The sequence below is a fragment of the Phalacrocorax aristotelis genome, chromosome 18 (assembly GCF_949628215.1).
Source record: "Phalacrocorax aristotelis chromosome 18, bGulAri2.1, whole genome shotgun sequence".
NCBI lineage: Eukaryota > Metazoa > Chordata > Aves > Suliformes > Phalacrocoracidae > Phalacrocorax > Phalacrocorax aristotelis.
The window spans coordinates 4,086,139-4,110,469 of NC_134293.1; the positions used below are offsets into that span (position 1 = coordinate 4,086,139).

General features: G+C 42.0%; 2 protein-coding genes across 12 annotated transcripts in view; both read right to left on the minus strand.

Moving 5' to 3' along the window:
- The window catches only part of BCAS3 (BCAS3 microtubule associated cell migration factor), a 370,473-nt gene extending 363,478 nt beyond the window's left edge, over window positions 1-6,995 (minus strand). For 7 of the 11 annotated variants that reach the window (XM_075113181.1, XM_075113179.1, XM_075113187.1 and 4 more), the window contains exons 1-4: window positions 6,843-6,964; window positions 5,389-5,476; window positions 2,517-2,571; window positions 585-660 (exon numbers count right to left, since the gene is read on the minus strand). In XM_075113181.1, the coding sequence (XP_074969282.1) occupies window positions 585-660; window positions 2,517-2,571; window positions 5,389-5,459 (202 nt within the window). In that variant the 5' untranslated portion in view covers window positions 5,460-5,476; window positions 6,843-6,964. Of the gene's footprint in view, window positions 1-584; window positions 661-2,516; window positions 2,572-3,995; window positions 4,015-5,388; window positions 5,477-6,842 lie in introns of those variants that run through there. The other 4 variants (XM_075113182.1, XM_075113180.1, XM_075113185.1 and 1 more) reach the window with 2 other exon arrangements.
- Window positions 6,996-9,912: 2,917 nt separating this feature from the next.
- Window positions 9,913-24,331, minus strand: part of PPM1D (protein phosphatase, Mg2+/Mn2+ dependent 1D) — a 28,022-nt gene continuing 13,603 nt past the window's right edge. The window contains exons 4-6 of the mRNA XM_075113364.1: window positions 17,253-17,443; window positions 16,222-16,464; window positions 9,913-11,355 (exon numbers count right to left, since the gene is read on the minus strand). Coding sequence (XP_074969465.1) covers window positions 10,801-11,355; window positions 16,222-16,464; window positions 17,253-17,443 — 989 coding nt within the window. The 3' untranslated portion in view covers window positions 9,913-10,800. The remainder of the gene's footprint in view (window positions 11,356-16,221; window positions 16,465-17,252; window positions 17,444-24,331) is intronic.

Below are 24,331 nucleotides of genomic sequence, written 5' to 3' on the forward strand. Positions count from 1 at the left end.
GAAGGTTGGAGACCCATTGCCTGCACTAAGTTGGTAGCCTTCACCGATGATTTATTAAGATACACTGGAAGTGATAAGTTAAAATTTAAGAATATTTTGTGAATTTGCTCTATTATTTCACTGAAAGACATCATGGAATCTCCTGCTCGTTCTCCCCAACAGCTCTTCCTTTCTAGGTTACTCTGAACATCTCACACCACTGAAAGTGTATCTGGGACCTGGACTGGATTCACAGTTAAATAATCTGGCTTTGAAATCAAACAGTAGACGAAATAATTCAGTTCTTGCTTTGTTTTCAACTATCTTAATGAAAGGAAATGGATTGGGGGCAGGGAGGGGAGTGGGAGGAATTTGCCTCTCTTTGTAAGCAAGATTTAGTTTGCCTTTAGATGAAGTTGCAAGGCCTATTTGTTCTATCTGGTAGGTATTGAACAGAAGCGCAATTATTCACTGAGAGTTTAGTCCATCTAGAACATGGAAATTAAATACTTCATTTTGAATCAACAATGCTTATTGATAAAGCTGACTGAAATTATTGTACATGGACCCAAAAATGACAAAAATGGGAGAAAATGAAGCCATACCATTCAAATCTGCATTTTCAAATCTGACCCAAATTATCTTCTCCTTTTCTTCTGCTGGTGGGGTACCACTGTAGGCCTGGATAAAAAGCAAAAGAGTTGAAATAAGGAAGTTTAACCCCATTCTTTCCACCCTCTATAGACCATAGGAGGGAACATACGTTAAAAAAGAAAGTCAGAGATACATATGTCTTACTGTCACCACTATTCCTGGGAGGTTTCATTTCAAAAATGAATGGTTCCATGATGAACGTACACCACAGTAAATGTAACTCAACAAGCATAACATCACTTACTAAGGTAGAAATGACAAGACGTTCATAAGAACAAGTCTTCTGGAGCAGGTGAGAAATGTCACATGATTTATAGCAATTTAGTCAAGCTAAATACATGGTGGCTTCTACAATCTTTAAGTTTAGCAGTTGTTCCCTACTTCTAAAAGCAATGTTAGAGGTTCTCATGTGAGGCATTTTTACTTTTAAAATTCTTTTTAATTCACTTAAAAGCTTTGTAAGCAAGATTGGGCAAAGAGAGGACCTTTACTACATAGTTTATTTTACTGACATGTCTTAGTCCTATCTGTCACATCTTTGAAGCAGCCGTTTAAGAGAGAATAAAGAGTCATTCCAGTAGAACAGATCCATGGTTCAGATCTGTGTTCTACAGATTCCCACAAAAAGAAGAGATACAAAACTGTGAAGGAGGCGTGCAGTGTTTCCAAACTGCAAGTTTTACAGTCCTCAGGAGAAACTGTGGTATTGAGATTGTGAGTTATGATAGAGATGCCATCACTTGCAAATTAATTATAACAAAATATTGTGCAGTACTTTGGATTAAATATGAGAAGAGCTTGTATAACCACTTTACACATGCCAGAAAAGCAATAACATGAACTAAAAATACAAATTTAAAAAAATAAGTGTGGGTATTACTTTTCAAAACAAATCACATTCCATGCTTCCAAGGCAAACTGATCTGTAAAATAAAACACTGGCTGTATCCTTTAAGTACAGAGGGGAAAAAACGGGGGCGTGTGTGGAACACACCGATCTCTTAAATGAAAGTTTGACAATTTTTAATTCTGACTATAAGTCCAATTTCACAAACTAATATAAGTGAGGGGAATTTTTTTTATATTAGGATTGAGGAAATTAATGACTAACTCACCAAGATAATTCTTCAAGTAAGAACCAAGATAGCTTCCTGAAGCTACAGACAACCAGCTGCGATGCTTCGCCACTACTGACTACAGCTTTCCCAAAGAGTAACAAATCTAATTTAGTCACTCTCTACCACTGAGAGGCCCACAAGCAATACAGAAGTGGCCATTCCACCTCCATGCTGCTGCTACCTGGCAAAACTAAGACCAAGAGCTGACATAAGCATCATAGTTGTTCTCCAGAGAGGAATATCCCAGAAATGGGGGGGGGAGGGGGGAACCCCAAAACAAAACAGAAAAAAATGAAGCAAAAGAAACTTTCTCCTTTTCAGCCAGTGACAAATGTCCAGGTGACAAAGTGTGTCTACCATGTTGTTCTAACACCAGTCCAGCCAGGGCTCATACGGAGGTTTCCAACTACAACCCATAAAAAATGTATTTGTAAGAGGCAGGGCAAATATGGCCAGTCCCTTCCCTCCCCTACTGTTCTATTGCCAAAATTATCATAGGAAAAGGCTGAAATCTTCTTCCTGCTATTTATATTGTAATTCTTCAGTTTCTGGGTAGCAAAGTTTTTGATTTAAATTACCTATTAGAGGAAATCCGTAGGCCCTACTTTCAGATGGAATGCAGTCTACGCTTTCAAAACCCGGGTCTCAAGATTCACGTTCAAAAAAGCAAAACTTATTTTTGTTTTTCAATGATATTTTTTCCACCTGGCACACACTTCAACTGCTTTATACACCCAAAAAACAGGTCTAAAGATCTACACGTACCTGCGGCACAACGTCCTGAAGAAACGTAACGACGCTTTCCATATATGACTGCTCCCTTGAAAACAGAAGGAGAGTTTTTAGCTACCACTGAAGTTCAGAAATGGTTATGAATATATTAAGTAAGCCATATCACCAGAGGAGAAACACACAATCTTTAGCACAAAGGAAAATACTAAGTATGCAATGCAGTTATTTAAGATACTGCCAAAACCCCTGATAATATAAATAACAGCCTAAAAGTCCACAAAAAGCTAAGTGATACCTGTTTATGAAATAGCTGCTTGGGAGAAAAGTATAAAATATAACAGTCAAGAAATAAACCACGTTCTCCACATCAGAGTGGCTGACTAAAATAGAACAGGCATTTGGAAGTTATTCTTCAGTATTTTTCTACTTAATTTAGCTATTACAACACGAAGATGAGGACTTAAGCTAAGGGCTAGAGCTCTCCTGGTGGGGCAAGCAAACTTTAAGAGCTCACATGCATTATGTACAATAACGAAGTAAGTGCTTGGGGGCAGGAGATGGAAGAAAACCCTAACTAAGAAAAGCAAGGAGGCATTTTCAGATAAGATTTTATAGCTTGGGAAGTTTATTCCTTCTTGGAAGTTCATTAGCAACGATTTAGAATAGTATACAGTGCAAGATACATTTGTTCTGATAGATTGAAATTAATGCTTTTATTAGCTTATCCCCGCATGAGCGGTGAGTCTCTTGTGTAACTGCTGAGCAACGCACAATGTGGGCTGGCTGTATTAAGACAGACGGTGTTGAAACGACGCAAAAGCTTTGCACTTTCTGTAATGAGTAATACTGAACCATGCTGGCAACAAGAACTATCTTCACAAAGTCTGAAACAATTTAAAACAAACAAACAAACCCCCTAACTCTTTAGGTACAGCTTTGGCAGCCCCAAAATTAACTTTTATACTGGTAGTTTTTCCTGTGCTAACTCAAGGTTTCTAAGAGAAACAAAGAAAAATCATAAACTAGGAAATCTAGACTCTTGATGTCCAAAGGTATGCGTGCTTTCTGAAACTATGCTGCGTAAGATTCTTTTACTAGAAATTGGAGTGTTTGGTATTTAAGAACTAAGTACTCTGCCCTATACACAGCAATACAGAAGATACTTCAAGTCACATGCTGCAACACCTGGGTCCGCTGAGAGGTTGACTCCTCTCTGAAAACAAAGATTAATCTAAAACATAAAGTTTTAAATTTTAGAAAGCTTATTCCAACTGACAACAAAACTAGATTCTGGTCAGCAACACAAGAATTACTGCGTCAAAATTTGTCTTATTTCTTTCAGCTAAGGCCTTCGAAATGAGCTGTGGTTTCTAGGGCTGATTCTTCTTTGATTTATGTAGGTCACCAAAACTGTCTTTGTACTCCTTCAGAGCCCTTTATTACCTAGCAATAATACTTGTCTACAGGTATAGTACTAAATACAGTGTTTGAAGTTCTCATGTGAATGCCTACCAGCAAGAGTCACACTGTCTTCATTTTTCATCTCATTAAATGAGCACCTTTTTTTTCTCCTCCTCAAGTACATCTTGAAACAAAGTTAATGTTTGGGAAATGTTTATTCACTGTATGTACTCTAAATCTCTCCTGAAGTTGAAAAACTTCCAAGAAGATATCTGTAAAGTCTTTTAAAACAACCAAAACAATAGCAACAAAAGCCACAAAAAAAATCAGGTAAGAATCTGGAGTTTAACATAAGCCACAGAATGCTGCTGCAGACTGCTCAACACACACAAGCTCTCACCAAAAAGACTGAGATTCTTGAGGTGAAAAGATATACCTCAAGAACAAGCCACCATATTTAACAAAAAAAAAAACCCAGATAATCTTATTCTTACAGTGTTTTTCTATTATTATATTTTTAGTGTACTTTGAAGCAAAGGCCATTACCAACAGAAATTCATTTGTTGAGAAACTGTGCAACAAAAAAAATGCTTATTCTACCACACTGCTGTAAGACAAACCTCTAACGCAACTTTTTGTGTTACAACAATGGGTTTCTTTTGCTCCCTGGTAAAAATTATGTGAATCTTGATGTCGAAATACATTACTATCTCCAGCAGCAAACTAATAGCTGCTGAAACTGATAGTACAAGTGAACATTTCAATACAGCACCATTTCGCAGCAACAATTCAGCAGTACAAACATCCCCAGGTACAAAGAAAAACTGCTACAAAAATCCTTTAATAGATGAAGATGAGACCATAAATCCTCCCGACTGCCTCACTAAGCTCTTTTGCCAGGAAGGTATTTTCAGGCAAACACAATGAAAACAAGGATGCCCAAGCCAAAAAATGGTCTCTTATGTGCTCTGACTGGAGAGAGGTAGCTTCTTCCTTTGTTCTTGGTTTTGTTCTCTTAAGCAAAATAAATTAGAATCCACAAATCTATTTATTGTAGGGCTTTAACGATGGGCTTATATGTTTTAATATATCCGCCCCTGTGACAAGGTATTATTAAGAAGAGCAGCAAGAAAGTAACACCCTATACACGTTCCTTCCAGCCTAAGGAAGGAGACTGCAACCAGTGATCTACAGCCAGCGTAGCGTTTGTACACCAAACAACAAAACGTTGCAAGATAAAGTACTCATCTTTAAAATGTACACTTTGAAGGTTTTGGCGTATTAAACTAAAAGCATCCCATTTAGGGAGACAGTTTGACCTGAGAGTCCTAGGAGACGGGAATGCAACATCTGTTTACTTTATCTTATTGGAAAACACTCAGTTCAACAAAACCGCACTGTCAACACAAGCCCTCACAGCTGGCTTTGAAAGAAAATTCAAGCTACGTCTTCTAGAAGGAGACTAAAAATCATTTCAAATAAGGGCTGTCTACAACATGCTTACGTGACAGCTTGTGGTCGAACAACCACTCCTCCAGTACATCGACTAGGGCGGCGTGGAGATTCTGTCGCCATTGTTTCTTTGCAGATACCTGTAAGAAACAAGTTTATTTTTAATAATAATTTGTATCAGGATTGTTTATTACACTAGTTCTTGACGTACCATTCAGGATGATAAAAACCTCTTAAAGAAGGAAACCTGATTTATACCAGCCTGTAAAGCACTATGACCCCACGTGACACATTTAAAAACAAAAGCCAACTTATTTTTTCAGTATCTCAATCACTATGGCTCCTGCAATGTATGTGAAAGCAAAAAAGAACACAAACCTACATGATAAAGTGGGAAAATTTCTTCAGACCTTACTTAATGTAGACAGAGGTACAGGTACACAGTTATCATAAGCATTATTTAAGAGTATTATTTACTAATGAGCCTTTGTCTTAGAAAATCACGTACAACGACAACTGCGGTGTACTGTACTCTTGAAAATCTGCATCTGGTCACAATGAAGTTAACATAAAAAGCGCGATAGAACACATTCTATATTTTTTAGGTCAGCTTTTTGTGCTGCCTTCGAGTTTTCCTTCATGAGTCTGTTCTTTCATGTGAAAATTCAGCACAACATTCCTAAAGGCGAAAAAACACCTGAGGAGCCCCTCTTCAGTTGGTCATTCACTCCCTCCGCTGTCGCCCCCGCCCCAAACCAAGAACCAGTACATGAAGGGAGAGGAAAAGCCAAACCCCCAATGTGGTATCAGTTATCGACATTATTTTGTGTTTGGGCAGTCTTTGGAAGGGCCACCTCATTACGTGAGGCAAGGATAAACGCTTAGCCCCATGGAAATTAGTAACAAAGCCTTCAGCAATACAAGTGAACTCTGACGCGCGTGCCAGGCAACCTTAAAAGAAAGAAAATGGCACGTAAAGGAAATAATGTCTTCATGTTACGCCCTAATCCGGCGGGACACCTGTGCCAGCCGGCGCTCCTTGCCCGCCCCGAGCCCCGAGTGCTGTCACCTGCACCTCGGCTCCGCGCACCGGAGAGGCTGCGGCGCCGGGGCCCTGCCGAGCGGGAGCCCCGCCGCGGGCGGGAGCACGGCCCGGCGGGGGGGGCGGCCGCGGGCCCCGGGCCCCCTCCGCCACCCGCTGTTGAGCAACTCCAGAACGAAGCGCTCCGACCTGACCGGCCTCTCCGCCGTCCGCCGGCCCGGGGATCAGGCCGCGGCCATCCGGGGAGGCGCCGAGAGCCGCCGGGCGCCCCCGGCCCCGGTCAAAGGCCGGCGACCCCCCTCGGGCCCCGGCCCGCCGGCCTCTGCCCTGCCCGCCGGCCCCCGCCCGGCCTCGCATCCCCACACCCGCCCTCAGAGGCGGCCACAGTGGCTCCCCCAGAGCCCGGGCCCGCCCCAGCCCTCGCCCAGCACTCCCGGCCCCAGCCCCGGCCCCGCTCCCCTCACCCGCCGCCGCTCCCCTCCGCCCGGCTCCTCACTGACAGTGTTTGGGACCCCCACGGGGAATGACACCCAGCGCACCGCTCGCTGCTAGCCAATCAGGCGGCCGCGAAGGCGGGCCGCTTTCCGCTGCCGGCCAACCCCCGGCCCTGTTTTCCAGCAGTGGGCGGGGCACAGGGGGAACGGACAGGCAGCGCGGCTGCGCCGCGAGCTCCCATACCCCCGCCCGCAGCTTTGTTTACATCGGGATCTCGCGAGAGCCGCAGGGCAAGTCCCGCGCACGTGGGCGGGGGCGGAGCCGGGGAGGGGGGATGCGTCACGCGCCGAGCCGCCAATTGGCGGGGAAGGCCCCGCCCACGCCAGTGTTTACCTTCCGTGAGGCCGTACGCGGTGACGCAGGGTGGGGTGGGGTTTGCGGAGGCCCTTGAGGGGAGTCCTGAGAGGGGCGGCCCCGCTCGGTGCCCGGGGACCGGACCGGACGGGACCGGACCCGACCCTCCCCTCATGGCGGCGGTGGAAACGCGCAGCGAACAAAACACTGGCAGGTAGAGAGACCGCGAGGGGCCGCGGGGTCGAGGCCACCCCTCAGCAGCAGCGCGGGAGCCTCCCAAGGAGCGCCCCCCCCCGCCAGGAGCGCTTACAGCCTCACGGCATCATTGAGTCGTTAAGGGTGGAAAAGACCTCCAAGATCATCAAGTCCAACCAGCACCCCCAGGCCTCCTAAGCCATGCCCTGAAGTGCCGCGTCTACATGGTTTTCGAACACCCCCAGGGACAGTGACTCCCCCACCTCTCTGGGCAGCCTGTGCCACCTGACCACTCTTGCAGGAAAGACTTTTTTCCTAGTATCCAATCTAAACCTCCCCTGATACAACTTCAGACCATTTCCTCTTGTTCTATTGCTTCTTACTTGAGAGAAAAGACCGAGACCCAACTTGCTACATCCTCCTTTCAGGTAGATGTAGAGAGCGAGAAGGGCTCCCCTCAGCCTCCTCCAGGTTAACCCCCCCCCAGCTCCCTCAGCCGCCCCCCAGCACACTTGTGCTCCAGACCCTGCCCCAGCCCCGCTGCCCTTCTCTGGACACGCTCCAGCCCCTCAAGGCCCTGCTTGTCCCGAGGGGCCCAAACCTGAGCCCAGCATTCGAGGTGGGGCCTCACCAGTGCTGAGCATAAGGGCCCCATCCCTGCCCGGCTCCTGCTGGCCACACCAGTGCTGACACAAGCCCGGGGGCTGGTGGCCTCCTTGGCCACCTGGGCACTGCTGGCTCATGCCCAGCCGGCTGCACCAGCACCCCCAGGGCCTTCTCCACCGGGCACTTCCCAGCCCCTCTGCCCCAGGCCTCCTGAGGGGTGGGAGCAGGTTTCCCTCAGAGTTGTGCTTTCTGGCAGCGCTGCCCTCAAGCAGGATGTTTGCAGGTGCCTCACGCTGCACCGATTGCAAAGGGTGACACGCTTCGCTGTAGGCGAGTGACTGCCCCCATCGGCAGTGCTTCACACCTGGTCAGGTTTCCATCAGGGAGCCCTGGCCTCTGGCTCGTGGTTCCAGACAGCAGGCACCTAAAAGTGAGGATTGGGTGACCTGTTCTGGGAACCTACCCTGACAACTGTAACCAGAAGCCAGTATCAAATAAATCAAAACAATTACTGGAAAGCGTAATGTAGCACACTTCTTCACAAAATAGCTATTATCAGAGAGGAGTAACCCTTCTTCATTCTCTTCCTGAAGAAAATTCCAAACAGTGGCTTCTTGACTCCCACAGGAGCGCTGCCCTCTGGGGAAAAAAAGTAGTGCTACCGGCTTTGTTTTTCTTCAGGAAAGTGCAACTGGGCGATGAAAAGTCACCTATGCTTTCAGCTTCTTGGTGATGCAAAACTTGCATGTATTGCAGCTTTATTGCACAAGAAGAAAAATGTTGGTACAATTCCGACTTGATTTTATGAAAAGGGGAGCATGTTCACGTGGCAGCTGTAAATTCCCACTTCCCCGTCTCAGCTTTGATAATGGATTTCAGAGAAGTCAGATGATACGTGGGTGGGCAAAGGACACACGGGAGCGAACTGCTGCCAGTTTATATCAGCAAGTTGGTATCTGCTGCAGAGGAGCTTCAAACGTTAAATGTGTACCATTATCCAGCAGCTTTCCCAGGAAAAATTGTAGGTTTTGTCTAGTTTATTAAAAGTAAAAAAAGTTATTCCCCCCTCCAGCTGGAGAAGCCCACATCTAGAACTGTTGTGACACAGCAGGGGAGAACGAGGCACATGTCTATGAAAGCAGCAGAATTTGATGAAAACTTACATTTTGCTTCTATCCAGAGAAAAAACACCTGGGAAAATGGCTCTGGTCTTTTTCCTTTTGCGTATTTACAAGATGAGCAGCAATACAGATACTCATATAACTACCATGTTATACTTGCATCTTTATTGTGACAATCTTTAAAAGGTTGACTATCATGAGGTTAAATTGAAAACAGGCAATTACTATCTTCATTTTTGCAGAGAGTGTTGCTAGGCAAGATCTAGCTGCTGCTAGCCTCTATATACCCCCCAACCCTCGGTGTGTAACGTCAACATCAGTTACAGCAAAACTTCATTGTTTACTGTAAGTTACATCCCATATACACAGAAATAAATTCTTGAAGGACCCAATTTGGACCGACCATTACTTTCATCTTGCAAGATAGCGCTGCCGTCACAGGATGGATGAAAGAGAATTATACATTTTCAGAAAGCGTACGCTTCCCTCTAGGTTTTCTGTAACCATGGTAACAGAGATAGATGGCAGGCCTGATTTCAACCCTTGTTTTATTGTTCCAGCAGTGAAGAATTAGAGTCTATAAATACCACCCTGGCTACTGGAATAAAATACTGGCCTTTTACTTCCCCATTAAAAACACGCAGGTTGCACATTGCTGCAGTCTAACATTCAGTGTGAAGTGCCAGGATCGCTTCCATACCCGAACCCTGCAGGATGGTTTGCCTAAGCCACAGCAAACGGGAGAGTATTTAATGAAAGCAAAATAAATATGAATGTGCTTCACAGTAGTTAAGCCTGAAATAAAAAAAAAAAGGCACCCCCATCAGATTTTCATGTGTTTTATTCAGGTGAACGTACACATGGTCCACATACTCCATGAAAATAGTCATAAAATAATTTAAGAACTTGTGTTGAAAGGTATTAGCAGCACCATCAGTATTGGAATAGCAGAAAATTCATGCCTCTGTAGGGCACACAGTTATGCCTGGGTAAAAATGCTGTCATTCGCAATAGGGGATGGGAATGGCTTTATAGGATGCTTTTGGGAGGCGGGAGTTTTAAAACACACGCTTTTTTGCTAAATACTTTGACGATTAATGTTACAAAAAATACAACTAAGTAAGATACTGCATAGTATTTTAATTAACATAAAGAAGTCGACATTGAGCTGTGTAAAGCAAGACTCAACATCTCTGCTTCCACATACATTTCATTTCTGAGTAGAGAAATCTAAAATTTAAAAACAAAATATAGACCTAGTGTATTCTCTAAAAGACACACTTTAGGTGGAACATATAGTACTACGAAAATACATATCTTCCATTCTGTTTAATAATTTACTTTAGTTAAAAAGTTGTGAAATTCTCATCACAAGAAGCGTATACAAATTCATGACTTCAGTAAATTAACAAAAAGGATTATTTTTTTTAAAACAAGGTTTAGCCCCGCTGTAACAATTATACAAGGAAGAAAAGAGACTACATTTATATGAAGAAATACAAATTTACACACATTTTACAGTGACTTATACCCTACACATCTACAAAATTCACAGTTATTATACAAGCAAGTACAAGGCTGCGATAAAGCTGTTTGATACCAAAAAAAGTTTCTACTTTAAAAAAAGATAAAACAGGAAGAGTTTCAGACTTCTGCACCAACTTTCAAATTCTAAAAGAGACCAAAATACACTCCCTTACACAAATGCCCTTCAGCAAACACAGACTGCTTTCCTGGGCGGGTGGAAGAGCGAGCTGCTGAGCTTCTTCTGGCCCCGCAGGCTGCGCCGCATGGTCAGCTTGCTTGAGTTTTTGCGCTGTGGAGTTGCGGAGATGCCTTCTGCTTGGACACTAATGTTTCGACTCAGGCCACGTCTTGGCTTCTTCACAGCTGGGCCAGAGTTGGACTCTTCCAATGTCCTTTTAAAGTTTGCTGTGGGTGTCCTCTCTGCGTCTTGGGCTTTTGTTTGGCCATTAGGAGACACCTTGAAGCCTTTTTGGTCCGTGCCTGAATTTGTGGAGTTGGAAGGGGAGAGACTGACTGACAAACCATTACTGTAGGATTCCTGTATCCTCAAAGCCAACGCTTTGCTGCACTTCTCCTCCTGCGGGCCTGAATCCTTCAGGGCTGCTCCTGGTGAGGATAAATTACTTTTGGCAACCTCATTTGGCAGCTCTAAACATTTTTCTGAGATCATGTTGCTATGCATGAGGGGAGGGATAGGCTCGGAAGCACTCAGTCGCGGCCACAGATCATCTTCTAAAAGCTGAGGGAAAAGAAAAAATATTTGGGCATAAATATAATTATTTCACCCACATTATCCTTTGAGGGTGGAGACAGCATGTGACAAAACTACTCTAACCTTTATCAGAGAGAGAAAAAATCCTACTCCAAAACAGAGGCAGGAACAGATTCAGGCTGTGGATCTGAACTTGGTACTTTGTGCACACCAGCTTCATAAAAGCATTTATTTCAATCACCCAGCCTGCAGGTGTCTCGAAGGGGCAGACCCATGATCTTTTCACTCAGACGGCTGTTCAGACTTACTCGCCCTGGGTACCTTCCTTTTTGCTGCTATAGAATGCTGAGGAATCTGCATGCATGTGCTGTTAATTTAGGAAGCCATGTAGAGAGCAGTGCCTGCAACCTCTGTCCTAGGACTTTAATCAGTAGTGTTTTCCAACAGTCAGACATGACTTCCCTCCTTCAGACACTGCGATACATGCACCTACACTGCCTTCTGAAGATTTTATAGATCAAATGGCCAAGCACTTTTAGGGCAAACAGCAGGAAAAAGTATTCTGACCTTTGTTACATTTAGAACTCTTAGTTACTGCACAACCAGGGAGACTGACAAGCTCTTCATCAGAGGTGTCCTGACTGCGTACAGAAAGGTGGAGCACTGGACAAAACTATTCTAAAAATAGTTTGTTTGCTATATGAAGTAATGTATTTTATTGCCTAGATTTATGCTTTACAATGTGGAAAGAAAGCAACTCCATCCATCGCAGCACCATCACTCTGTACGTTGAAGAGAGGCCGCTTAATATGATGCCCTGAGAGCCAGGGACTTCCTCAACTTTAACCCTACCTTCAGTCACTCATCTCTTCTGCAGCCTTTGGTAAGTGTTTTTGCCTCATTCTCAGTTTTACCAACAGGAAAACGGGGACAATACTTGCTTTCGCTATCCACAGGGGGATTATGAAAATTAGTATTTATGCAGTGCCCTGAAGATAGGAATTATGACCTTATTACAGATTTAATTGTGAAGAAATCCCTAGTTACTCCACAAGTCCTTCAAAAGTGAATTTCAAGGCCACATTACTCTACATACCATCAGTGTAAGGGAAATGACAATGACTGTTTTCAGAAAATAACGTGCTGAAAACTCAAATGCACACACAGCTGAATCAGCCAGTGCAACACCTCAGAAGAACAGATAGATGCTTTTCAAGTCACAACCCAGAACAACTGCAGTTCAATTTCAAGGCGAGAGCCGTGACTGCTTAGCACTTTTGAGAAATCTAATACCAAGGTTTAATAAAATGCACTCCGAAAGAGAAAACAGTCAGAATTGTTTCTGGCATCTAGAGTTGGTTTTCTACTCCCCTCTATTCCCATGTTGCTCCCCACGTGCAGATAAAACCATTTAGATAACGTTCTTTCACTACGTACAGCAACACAAGAGGAAAGACCCTCACAGATGGCATTTTAGAGGTTATTCTTCAACTCGGCTCTTGCAGACCCCATACAAAAGCTAGATGACACACACAGAGCAGCTCTGGCAACGTTATTTAATCTGCTCAACTTAATTTTTTTGAAGTTGTGTCTTAGCCACGACTTAGGTTTTATGGTTTTATTGTGCAAGACACTTAACACCAGGGCTCTTAATGCCAGCATCTTCTGCTTGGTACGAATAGCTGAGACTATTCAAGGCTTTGGGAAGCCAAATGAAGTCAGAGGATGGACTGCTAAAGAGTGATGTAACAAAGCAAGTAAAATAAAACTTGAATCACCAACTTCGTTTCTCAACAATCTTATCTATCAAATTCTGCCACTGGCCTCAGGAATACTTGAATTAATTTGGGATTAGTAATTGCTGCCAGAAGGATATGCAATTAAGAAATACTTCTGTTTAATTGAGAAACCTTGATTTGGTCTCCATTTATTTCCAAATTAATTGTTTCGGAAGGTAGCAGCTGTTTTGAGTCAGGGCTATCCCGTGCTTCTTTCAGTTCTCTGAAGAGAACAGGCAAATACCCTTTTCCATCGCCACCTCGTGTTTTCAACGATCTGTCCTCGCTGGGCTATAATCATTCCACAGCCTCGCGGAGTTCAGACTGATCTGGGGAACCACCTCTCGTTTCTTTATGGAAACTGCGATGATCCCGTTACAGGAAAATTCAATAGTGATTTTGTAAGAAGATTAATTACTGACCTAAATCAGGTCATATTTTTACATGCAGTTTTATGTATAAAGGTATTTGTGTTGTTTTGCAAATAGATATTGTCATCTACTGCCATACTTCCTGTGCAATCAACAAAATGGGGCATTTCTCTCCTATGAGGTTTACATCAGTAGGATCACAGAGGATCATGAAGTAACGGCATTTCCCGAGTCTCTGACAAGTTTTCACCATCAGAAAAACATTCCAGAATGCATATTCTGAAATAGCTGTGTGGCTGTACTTCCTAAGAAAGCTGGCACCTTGTAATAACGTCCGAGGCAAGGTGTAAGAAACCATGGATTTGACCGCTTTTGGGGAGAGCCCCAAATGCCTCAATTATGTCTCACATAATTTTAATTTTCACAAAAACGTTGAGCCAACAGCACTCCTGCAGGCACTGAATGTTACCCAGAAGGCTCCCACCAAGTCAGACAGCTGTATAAATGAAACCCTGCAATCCAGCTATTACCTAACCAAAGTTTATGGAAAACAGGTTTTTCCTTCCACTGGGGCTCTTATCTACACGATAAAGCTCTTTTTACTACGAAAAAGAGTTTGTATACTTACACATACAAATATACTTACAGATACCCACACAAAGTTCTTGTTTTGCAAAAAAAACACCAACCAACAAACCATAAGTGTCTTAGCAGTTGTCTCTCCTTGTCATTTATTATCATCTGCCTGGAGGCATTTGGGTTTTTTCCTGAAGTATTTAAAAATTATCCTGACAGTACAGTGGCCTTTTTCTACCTCTTTTTTTATTTTCAACTTCCTTCTCACACTTCTGATATTTACAGGTGCTCTGTGAAGACAGTTGGCTGCTTGTTATTAAAGCAGAAACGTGTATTACATTAGTGCTTTTATTAAAAATAAATACTGAGAAAATAGGATTTATGTTTTTAAATTGACACCAGTTCTATTCTAATCCAAGAGAAGAAAGACTTCTGCATTAAAATAAAACTAATTTATACAAATACTATCAATGCAGACCTGTAGCCAGTCAAAATTTTCTTTTGGGTTTTACACATTAAGCAAATAAAATAAGGTCTTACTACACGGCAAACACTAAAATTGTTAGTTGTCTAAAGTTTTCTTCACTCTGTGGCCACCTGCTGTGATTTATCTAGATTCACACAGTTCCCTGCATCTTCTTAGGTGGGGCGGGGGAATCTTAAGGAAAAGAAAAAAACCAATATTTTTTCATTAGGTCCTTACCTGGAAATGCTATTCCCTGGCTATTTTGGAGTCAATGCAGCTCAACAATTTATTCAATAAGTACCAATAATAGATCACACACACAACATATGGTACAACTTAAAAGTTTAGTATTATTTAGAATTCAAATATTTTTTTCTCCACCCAACATTTTGCTAGATTTTAAGTTCTTTTTAATATATTTTGCTATGCTGGATGGAAGGGAAGGAAACAGAAAGGTTGAGCTTGCCATTTTATTAGTAGCTTGTTCCTACCAACGGAACATTAAGGACTCCCTGTCTAATTTTTGCTTTCTTTTTACTTTGCCCAAAGGACAGTTATCCAAAGATATTGCAGAACATCAAAGGACAGTTACTTAAAATCAGGAGCAGCTGGTAATTACTGAAACAAACATCTACTCCTAACTATATTCTAGTTCTTAAAGCAAAAAAAAAAAAAAAAAATATTCTGAACAGCTCTGCTTGATGTTCATGATTAAAACTGCTAACTTGAAGAAAGACCTGGTATTATAATGGCTTTTTCTGTAACAAAGGCCATTAAAACAACCAGAAGAAGATAGTAAGATCTCCCAATCCAGAAAGAAAACATTCTTTACAACAACGTGTGCTTGAATACATTAACCCATGGGTTAACCTTCAAAAGAACATGAAACAAAAACAAAAAAACCCCGCAACCAAACGAAACCACAGTGAGATTAAGAACGCATCCACAAACAAGCTGCAATTCATCAGCTGTGCAAGCTATACAGGTACATGGCAAGGTAGCAAAAGGAACTGCAGCCCAGCCTTATTCTCTAAGGGGATGTGATGGTTTTTGGTTTTTTTCTTTTTTAAACCTCTAATCCCCACAGTCTGATTCCTCTCTTTCAGTAACTTCTGATTTTGTGTGGGATCTTGGGAAACAAACTTTTAAGAAATGGTGCACTTAAAGTTGTGTGAATTGTATGCATGAAGTTACAGTCATCATTTCTTCTACATTAAGGAGGGAATACAGATCAATAAGATTGATGATCAGAATTTTGAGGTATGAAAACAGTTCTGAGAAGTTCACATTTTAATCTGCCTTTGGTGTTCCAAAGGTCTTTTAAGGAATATTGCTAAGAGTTCAGCTATTTCTCCAAAGCTTTGTACATGGAAGTACTGGCGATACAGCTGCCAAGTTACTGTCCTGCAACTGAAATGTATTATCTAGCCATATGCACTGCCCAGTCCACTGCAGTTAAAATATCAAACAGACCAAGAGAGCAACATTAAACAGTGGTTTAAGGTGACAGGCCAGTAGTTTCTAAAAGTATTACTTCAATCACTGGCAATAGTCTGACTACACCATTGCCCCAGTCCTACAGATCACAGTAAGCTGCACAGAAAGAAATTACCACTAGGGGAAGAAAAGGGAGGTCGATACATATTGAGCAAGCTCCACACACAAAAAGGGAACATTTAGAATGCAGAAAAAACCCTGTTACCTTGACAGGGGGGGTACAGCAGCGGGAGGGTGTCATGACATTCGTATCAGGGCTGCTATAGCAGGGACTCTCTGCCAAGTTGAGATACAAGTCGTCTTCATTTTCCAAGTTGCTTTTGCTGTCCTGCAACGGCGAGATGCAGATTACGATGGCACTAGTGTTATCCGCACGAAGCATGCGTTGCCTCCACCGGCCTAGTGCCCTGTTCACCAGCATTTTGGCACAAGACTGTCGGTGCTCTCCCTTTGCGTTAGAAGAGAAGGACAGAGAAAGCAAATCAGGTCCACTTTATAAATGGAAGATGGAGAGTTTGTGTGGCACAGCCTGAAATACATATTCCTACATACCATATGCTGAAGTAGCTTGAGTCAGAAACACAAGAGGAAATATTAATTGAAACTTATTTTTTCTTAGTGAAATATAACTTTAAAATCAGTTTACAGTAGAATCCACATATGAGTGCTTTAAACCACAAAGCTGATGCGATGACTTGCACAAATAGCCTGATTGTAACACATCCTATGGTCTTTCCTGAAGTCTCTCAAGGGGTTTACAGACCGTTTACTACCTGATGTTCAGATGCACCACTGTGTATGTTCTCAATTGTTTTGTAAAATAAACCAGGCAAGAATTTCAGACTTCGTACAAATCATGTAAAAACCAATAAACAATTGTCTTCATTGTAACGTGCATCTTAGTGTGAAATAAGCTTCATTTTCAGACAATATTTTGGATAACATGTTCCTTCTCGAAGGAAGTTATCTTCTTTATTACTTACGGATACCATCCTGGTAGTCAAATTCCCCCAAAAAGGCAACCAAAGAATTTAAACAACGTTAACACGCACGGTATTTGACAGTGTAGACGAGCGCAGTATCAGCCACATTGCAACAACTTGTATTGTGGCAAAACTATGAATAAGCCTGAACAACAATGCCATTGTAAGCTACTTCGCATATATGCCAGATTATGCAATTTTTAGAGGAAAAAAGTATTACATTTCCACAGTGACTTATAACCACTGCACTCACCATGAAGTATTTTTTCTCCTCGTGGTCCTGGCACATGGAGATAGCATCTTGAGGTGGGATCATGTTCCACAGCCCATCACTGCCGAGGATAATATATTTGTGCTTCTGGGGATCAATTGTGTGCACGCTAGTGTCGGGTTCAGGAGACACAACAAATTCACCACTGTAGAAGTCGTAGCTCCAAAGATCACCTAGCAGAGAGGAAAACGTTTTTGAATTGTTATATTACACATGAAGATATGAATCCTGGAAACTCCAGAGATATGTTCCCACGAAAACAGTCACCAGCAGTCTCAAGTCACCAACAGTAATACAAGTAATTTCAGCACAATTAGTGTTCTGCTGTGCCATTTTCCAATCATATTTATTAATATGTAGCAATTCAAATAAAAACACATTCAAACCAACCTATGTTTATAGAACATCATCTACTCTCTGAAAATTAGTATTTTCAGAAAACAGAGAATCTATAAGAGATTAATACCTAGAGAACAGAGCAACCTCAATATCCAAACTAAAGCCCATCTGAACAACTGTAGTTCTCCTTAAACAGCCATACTTTGCTGGACCCACACCAAACTTGCAAAAACCCACCTTTCCAGTTATTGGTACAGTTTAAGTACTAAGACAAAAATCCTCAGCTCTTGCACAGGGAATCACGGTACAGTTCATAGAACTAGGCTGGGGCCTGGCGGGAGGATCACGTAATACCCCTTTTCTCCCCAACATCACATACAGCATCAGACTTCAGTCGCACCACAGTGGTATGCTGCCCTGCACACCCTACCAAGTCCTGCTCATAGAAAAAAAGGAAATAAACCAACCCCCCAAAAAAACCAAAACACAAACTAGAACCCCCACTTTTTCACACTCAAGGTACTAACTAAACTGCTTTTTTTAACCTCCAGAGCCATCCAAGCAATATAGAAACACATGGTTGCATCTTGCTACGTACATATTTTTGCATGCAGGTGCCAGAGGAGGCACAAAGGAAAAGGGGCAAAGGAGGAGAGACAGAAGCCTTTCCCCTATCAATTTCTCTTTCCCATTCCTCCTCCTTCCACAGCACTATCATCACTTTCAAAGCCTCACAGTGCTGTGTTGGAATCTTTTTCCAGCTGAACACCATGTGCCAAATTTTGGAGTTGGAAGCAAGCCACAGGAACACAAGCAGTGCCTAGGTTCCAGCAGGAAAACAGAAAATGAGAGCTAAAGCCTCTCCCTTGGAAGGCCTCACGCAGCGAACCTTTCTATTTTTAAAATCTTTCTTGCTATGTGAATGGGTTTGGGGTCACCTCACCAGTAACGATGGCCTGAACTGAATTTAAATAACACATTTGAATCAAAACATCTATTGGTTCAAGTGCTTCCTCCAAACCATCCTCAAGTAAAAAACACTCCAACGGAAAAATGCATTTCCATATCAATTCATTTCAATTCCATTTTTCAGGTATACTTAAAATAAAAACTTTTTCTAAGGTTGGGCCTTTAAACCAAGAATGGTACTATGTTGTGCTAACACTTTTTTTTTAATGTTCATAAATAGCTTCCTATACCGGTAAGTAACAAAAAGTAACATTATTTGCGAGCATGGGCTAGAATCTTTCTGCACAGAACACAATGGCTTTAAAAAGTAGAAATTCATTAAAATGTCAGAGTTGAAATGCATACAGAAGCTTAAGATCTCCAGTTTAAGAGTAAGGTTTTGTCAGGTTTTTCTTCTTTGCTTTTTGCTGGCTTCAGAAAGTATGCCTGTAGACTTCTTCCACATCCATCACCACCCTTTTAAAGATAATAAATAAGCTTTTTGTCTTCCTACTTCCTTCCATTAGCTTTGCCTTAAGCTATCAACCAGTTGAAAAGACTTTTCCAGAATCAGGAAAGGGAATACTTCAACTCAATTACTCCACTTCACCACAGCAAGCATGGATGGTCCATCCTCATTAAAGCACCAATTCACCTTCACTGCAGCAGCAGCAGACAGAAACACATGCTTCTAATAAGTGCTAATTAAAAGCCAAGCCTGCTTGTATAGAGGTGCACTCTTCCTCCGCAGACTCACAACAAAGCCAGCCAGCTGGCAACAAGATCAAAATAAATACTGTAACAGAAGAGCTCAGCTCCAGCACAGCAATTATTGTATCTGAATTGCCACAGAAAGTCTTCATGCACTGAGAGTTCTTCACATCATGTCTGTCTCAGACACAGCAGGTAAAATAAACAAAATCTTACAACAACCAGGCCTTGGAATCAGCGGCAGCATCGATTTCCAACATGCATAATATTTTTATGCTTTATTTGCTAGTTTGTTCACACTCATTTGCCATTTCTCCTAAATGTTATTAGCTGAATCATTTTATTAAAAATACTATGCTGTATGGTAAAAATAACCTGATGCTATTTAATTTTTGTTCATCTACATACATGTCATGATGCCCATCTGCTGCTCTTCCTGAGAAAACAGCTGAATAATTTCAGAGAATCTTCCTCTAAGAAGGCAGCGGCTCCTCATGGGGATAACTGGGAATATCACATGGGTTACAAGGGGACTCCAAGAATTATAAACTTTATGAAGGGCACACAGAGATTCCAGAGAGACACACACGATGAATCCACACTTCAAATGACAGGCCAAACCCCTGCGAGGAGCCCAACCTTCCTAGTTGCCACTGAAAGCCTTCCACCCTCAGTGCCTCTCCTCCTCCACAATGAGTTGCCCTTCTGAAGGCCATGGTGGAACCATGCCCTGTGGGGTGGGCTTGACACTGGAATTAACTGCCAGACACCTGATAATAGTAGTCCACATCTTTGGCCAAATCCAGGTGCAAATCTGCAATTAAGCCACACCTCTACAGTATTATCATCATTCTAGACTGGGGAAGAGGCAGAAAGAGAGAAAATTTAGATACCACAAGAGGAAAGTTAATTTTTCCAGAGAGCAAATGGTGAAGAGGAGCTAGACTAGTTCAAGGACTCATGGCTTCCAAGACACATGTTTAATAAACTTAATTTTTTGGCAAAAAGCATTCTTTCCCAAATGATCTCTCTCCTGTAGCACTGCCTCTGTCAAAGCAGCATTCCAAGTTTGCCATAAATGTTCAGCGAGAACTGAATCTCCACAAGTTTTAAATTCAACTGTACTCATCTATTCAAGCTCAAAAATTTCTAGGAGATACATGACGACTTATTTACAAAGTTGTTCAATGGAACAGCATTAAAGCACAATCAGGTATTAACTGACCACCTCCAGACAAGTCTGGAGCTACTGAAAGCCAAACAGAACTTTAGATGTCTCAGACTGGAAGAAAAAAATTTTAGTTTTTTTGACCAATGAAAAATTCCACAAAATATATCTGAAGCCTGAGGCAGATAGAAAAATCAAGAGATTCTTTCTTCCTCGGCCTAGAAGAAAACCAGTACTTGTGAGTGCCCTAAAGAACAGGGAAAACTGCCTTTAGTGTTAGTCTTTCACCAGTCTACTCTCATAAACCCACAAACTCAGACCAATCAAGCAGGCAAATGATCCTTGGTAGAACAGTACTGCATAAACAGTACTTCACTTAAAGACTAATTCTCACAGATCCTTCAACTCCAAACCAGCAAAGGACAACCCACATCACTAGGGTGAGGTACTTTTTCTTTATCATCCCCCCCCCCCCCCCCCCCAAAGGGCAGAACACCACAGATTAAGTCAATGCTTTTTAGAGCTGCTGCATAGATAGAATGCTAGTGTCAGCTGTGTATCTTCCTCTAGCCAGCTGGAGAGCACAGCATCCACAGCGGCTGAGGAATGTGTGACAAACTTAGGAAGAGCCACTTTACATGGCACTCTGTTACAGTTCTGGGAAGGAAGAAGGGAGAGGAAAGTAAGCTAGAAAGCAGAGTGCACTTTTCCTTTGGCTTTTCAAAGTGCTCTGTAATCTTTAATTCTGTCCCAAAGCAAGCAGACAGACAAGTGACCCTGTAGCAGGCAGAGAAGCCAAGATAGCAAGATGATGTGATCTGCCACAGGCTAGTATTACAGAACTGGAACACCAGGTTCTCAGACTTCACGTGGTGAGCCATACTATTTTTGTTCCAAATTAAAACCCAAACATTTACAAAACTTAAAAATCTTGTTCTCCAGAAACTAACAGACCAGAAATATTTCTTTTGGTGTGAGGCTTGCATAGTTCTTTTCAAAAAGAATGTTAGTAGTGTAGTTCCTTCCACCTTTTGCAGGAAAAAACCCTACCTGTTTCTTAGTCGTAGCTCAAACCAGAATAATATACAGAGACCTACACAAAAATTACACTGCTTTTTACAGGATGAAAAAATAGATGTTCGAAGTAACATACGAAAAGGAGCAGGAAACTAATTTAGCTACCTGTAAGAATATATCTAAGTATGTAGTCTATCTTATCTCCTTGCTATTACCTTTTAAAATACAATGAAAAAACCTACTTTCAACTCAGCTGCTGCCAGGAAAGTAACTGAGGTTATGAACAAAAACACCCATCATATAAGTAGACTGGACTGGATTCAGCCCAAAGCCTTCTTATAGCAAAAGTATGTCCAGAAGCCATATAAATCAAGTATTTCATTTTTTGTTTCTGGAAAATACTATTTTGAATACAAAAATATCTTTTGGTTTTAACAGAGGAAAGAAAAGTTCAATTTTATAAGTCCAAAACAAAAACCCAGTTTGATTAATCCCAGATCTTTTTAAATCAAAGGCTTATCTAAAGGGTCTGTTAGTACAAAGAGAAGACTTGCAGAACTTCCTTTCTTCACTGTCAGTGAGGCAGTGCTGCTCGGAAGTGAGACGAATCTCAGCAAGGATACAGAGAGTAACCCCTTAAACCCATTCAGGCTGAGCTGGGGTGGAAAACCTTTTCACCAGCACTCACGGCAGCCTGGTGCTATAGCCACAAGAGGGCATCTTTACAGCAGTCTGAAGGTGAATGCAAGGCAACGTCCCCTTCCTACAACCCAGGAACGATTAAAGACAGTTCAGTCTGAGGGATGGAGACAGAACTGCAGGTAGCAGCAAGTAGAAAAGTCGCACAGACAGCACTTGAGGCTTTAAAACTTTCACTACTCCTCTGGGAACACTTTTTGTAGGAGCTTCTTATAGACACTATTTCAGTCAAGCCTGTTGAAAGAATGCCACCCTCAACGCTGTGTAGAAAAGGAAAGCACAGGCAACAGACAGTGTTTCAATAGCAAATTAAACAAATAATTGCATTTAAAATGAATGGTGAATTAAAAGCTGCTCATAAGGCAGTCTTCACCGTGACTGCTCATATGTAAGCAAAATCACAGGCAAGAACGGAAAAAAGGTGTCTGCTTAGGGCTTTGCCAGAACCCACTGCATGGGAGAAGCCTGCAAGAACTAGTATGCAAAAGTAGAGGTGAAGAGCTAAAAGGGCATGCAGAAAGCTACTCGCAATTTCTGGCCTTGAATTAAATCCTTCAAATGAACACTACGGTGGAATTTCAAGCTTCAAAAGACAATCCTAGGCAGCATTTGCTTAACTGAAGGGGTAGAACAGAAGAATCTACTGACCAAACCTGGATGAAGTTCTACCTTTAATGAGAAAAGTTTTACTACTGCTTTTCTACATTACCATAGAAGAGAGAGTTCAAGAGGCATGCACAGAGATGTCCAGTCTGCCAAAAAGCAGGGAGCCCCAAACCTTCCCATTAGAGCTACCTGGATCCGCACATGCCTTCACATGATCTGTCTAACATACAGATCTGCAGAGTACAGTACCTACCCTGCATTTTGTACAGGCATCCATATGTATTTTTGTCGGGGGGGGAGGGGGTGAAGAAAATTATACAAGCTAGAGCAAGACATTCCTAGGACAAGACTAGAATCCCAAACACACCTAAAGTTTGTCTGTTTTTATATACATAAAATAAAGCAATTATAGATAAAACCTGCCAAATGCTATGCAGGACTTAAATATAACTTATTAGCTTCTGCAATTCAAGGCAACTGATCTTAATGGTGGGGCCTACAAAGGAGCAGGAAAGAAGGACTAGGAAGCAGACACTGTAGCAACTGTGCCCATTCTGTTTGGTAACTTTTTTAAAAAACAGCAAAAAATAGTTAAATGCATATAAAAAACAAACCCTCATACAGGAATCTGCTTAGATCATCTGAGGTCTGCCATACCCTGCACATTCAGAGCACTTCACAAAACAATTCTGGCATCCAGTAAGCTGCTCTGGAAAACAGCTTCCATATCACTGTCAGAGCCAACATTCCTGTAGCAGCTATACATTGAGCATCCACTGTTCTGGTACATCACTCCTCTTAATGGTCAGCATGAAATTCATGTTCTTACAAAAAGTCAAACCTGTGTGGTGGAGGCCACTCCACCTAAAATACAGGAGTCGATTTCATTTCTACATTAAAAAACAGGGAAAGATACTTCATGTTCCCACACAAATGAGGGGTTTAACTAACGGGTTCTTGGTTCAGGTTTCATCATTCATTAATTAAAAAAACCTCAACATACCAAACAGCTACGACACTGCAAGGCAATCCCTTACTATACAACCCTTTTGACAGCTGCAGATCTTGGCTCTATATTAGTTCCCAAGAAAAGAGGAGAAGGAGGCTAGAAAAAAGTCCATAAAAGGTTTACCAGATTTAGACCTGAATTAGTTTAACAAGAGATACACTATGATTTAAAAAACAATCAAGACCCATTTCCGCCATCACACCACGCATTATCAGACAATGTGATCAGGCTGGGGGACAGCTGGGAATATGAGCTTAAAGAGCAACTTAAGGAAACTACCATGAGTTTAAGTTACACTTACAGTCAAGCCTACAAAGCTCAGTGATTAATCACACCATTTGTCTACTTGTTTCTACATTCTGTTCCTATTTCAAGTAACAGTATAAGATATTCAGAGCTCAGACTACAGCTTTTCTGTACTTCCCCTACTTTGTATACCATCTTTCAAAGTTAACACAACCAGCCAGATTTTACTTCAAAATTGGTTTCCAAAACTCAAAACTCCTTGTTCCATTTTTCCACAAGGGGTCCAACACATGTGAACACCACACACATTTATACGCT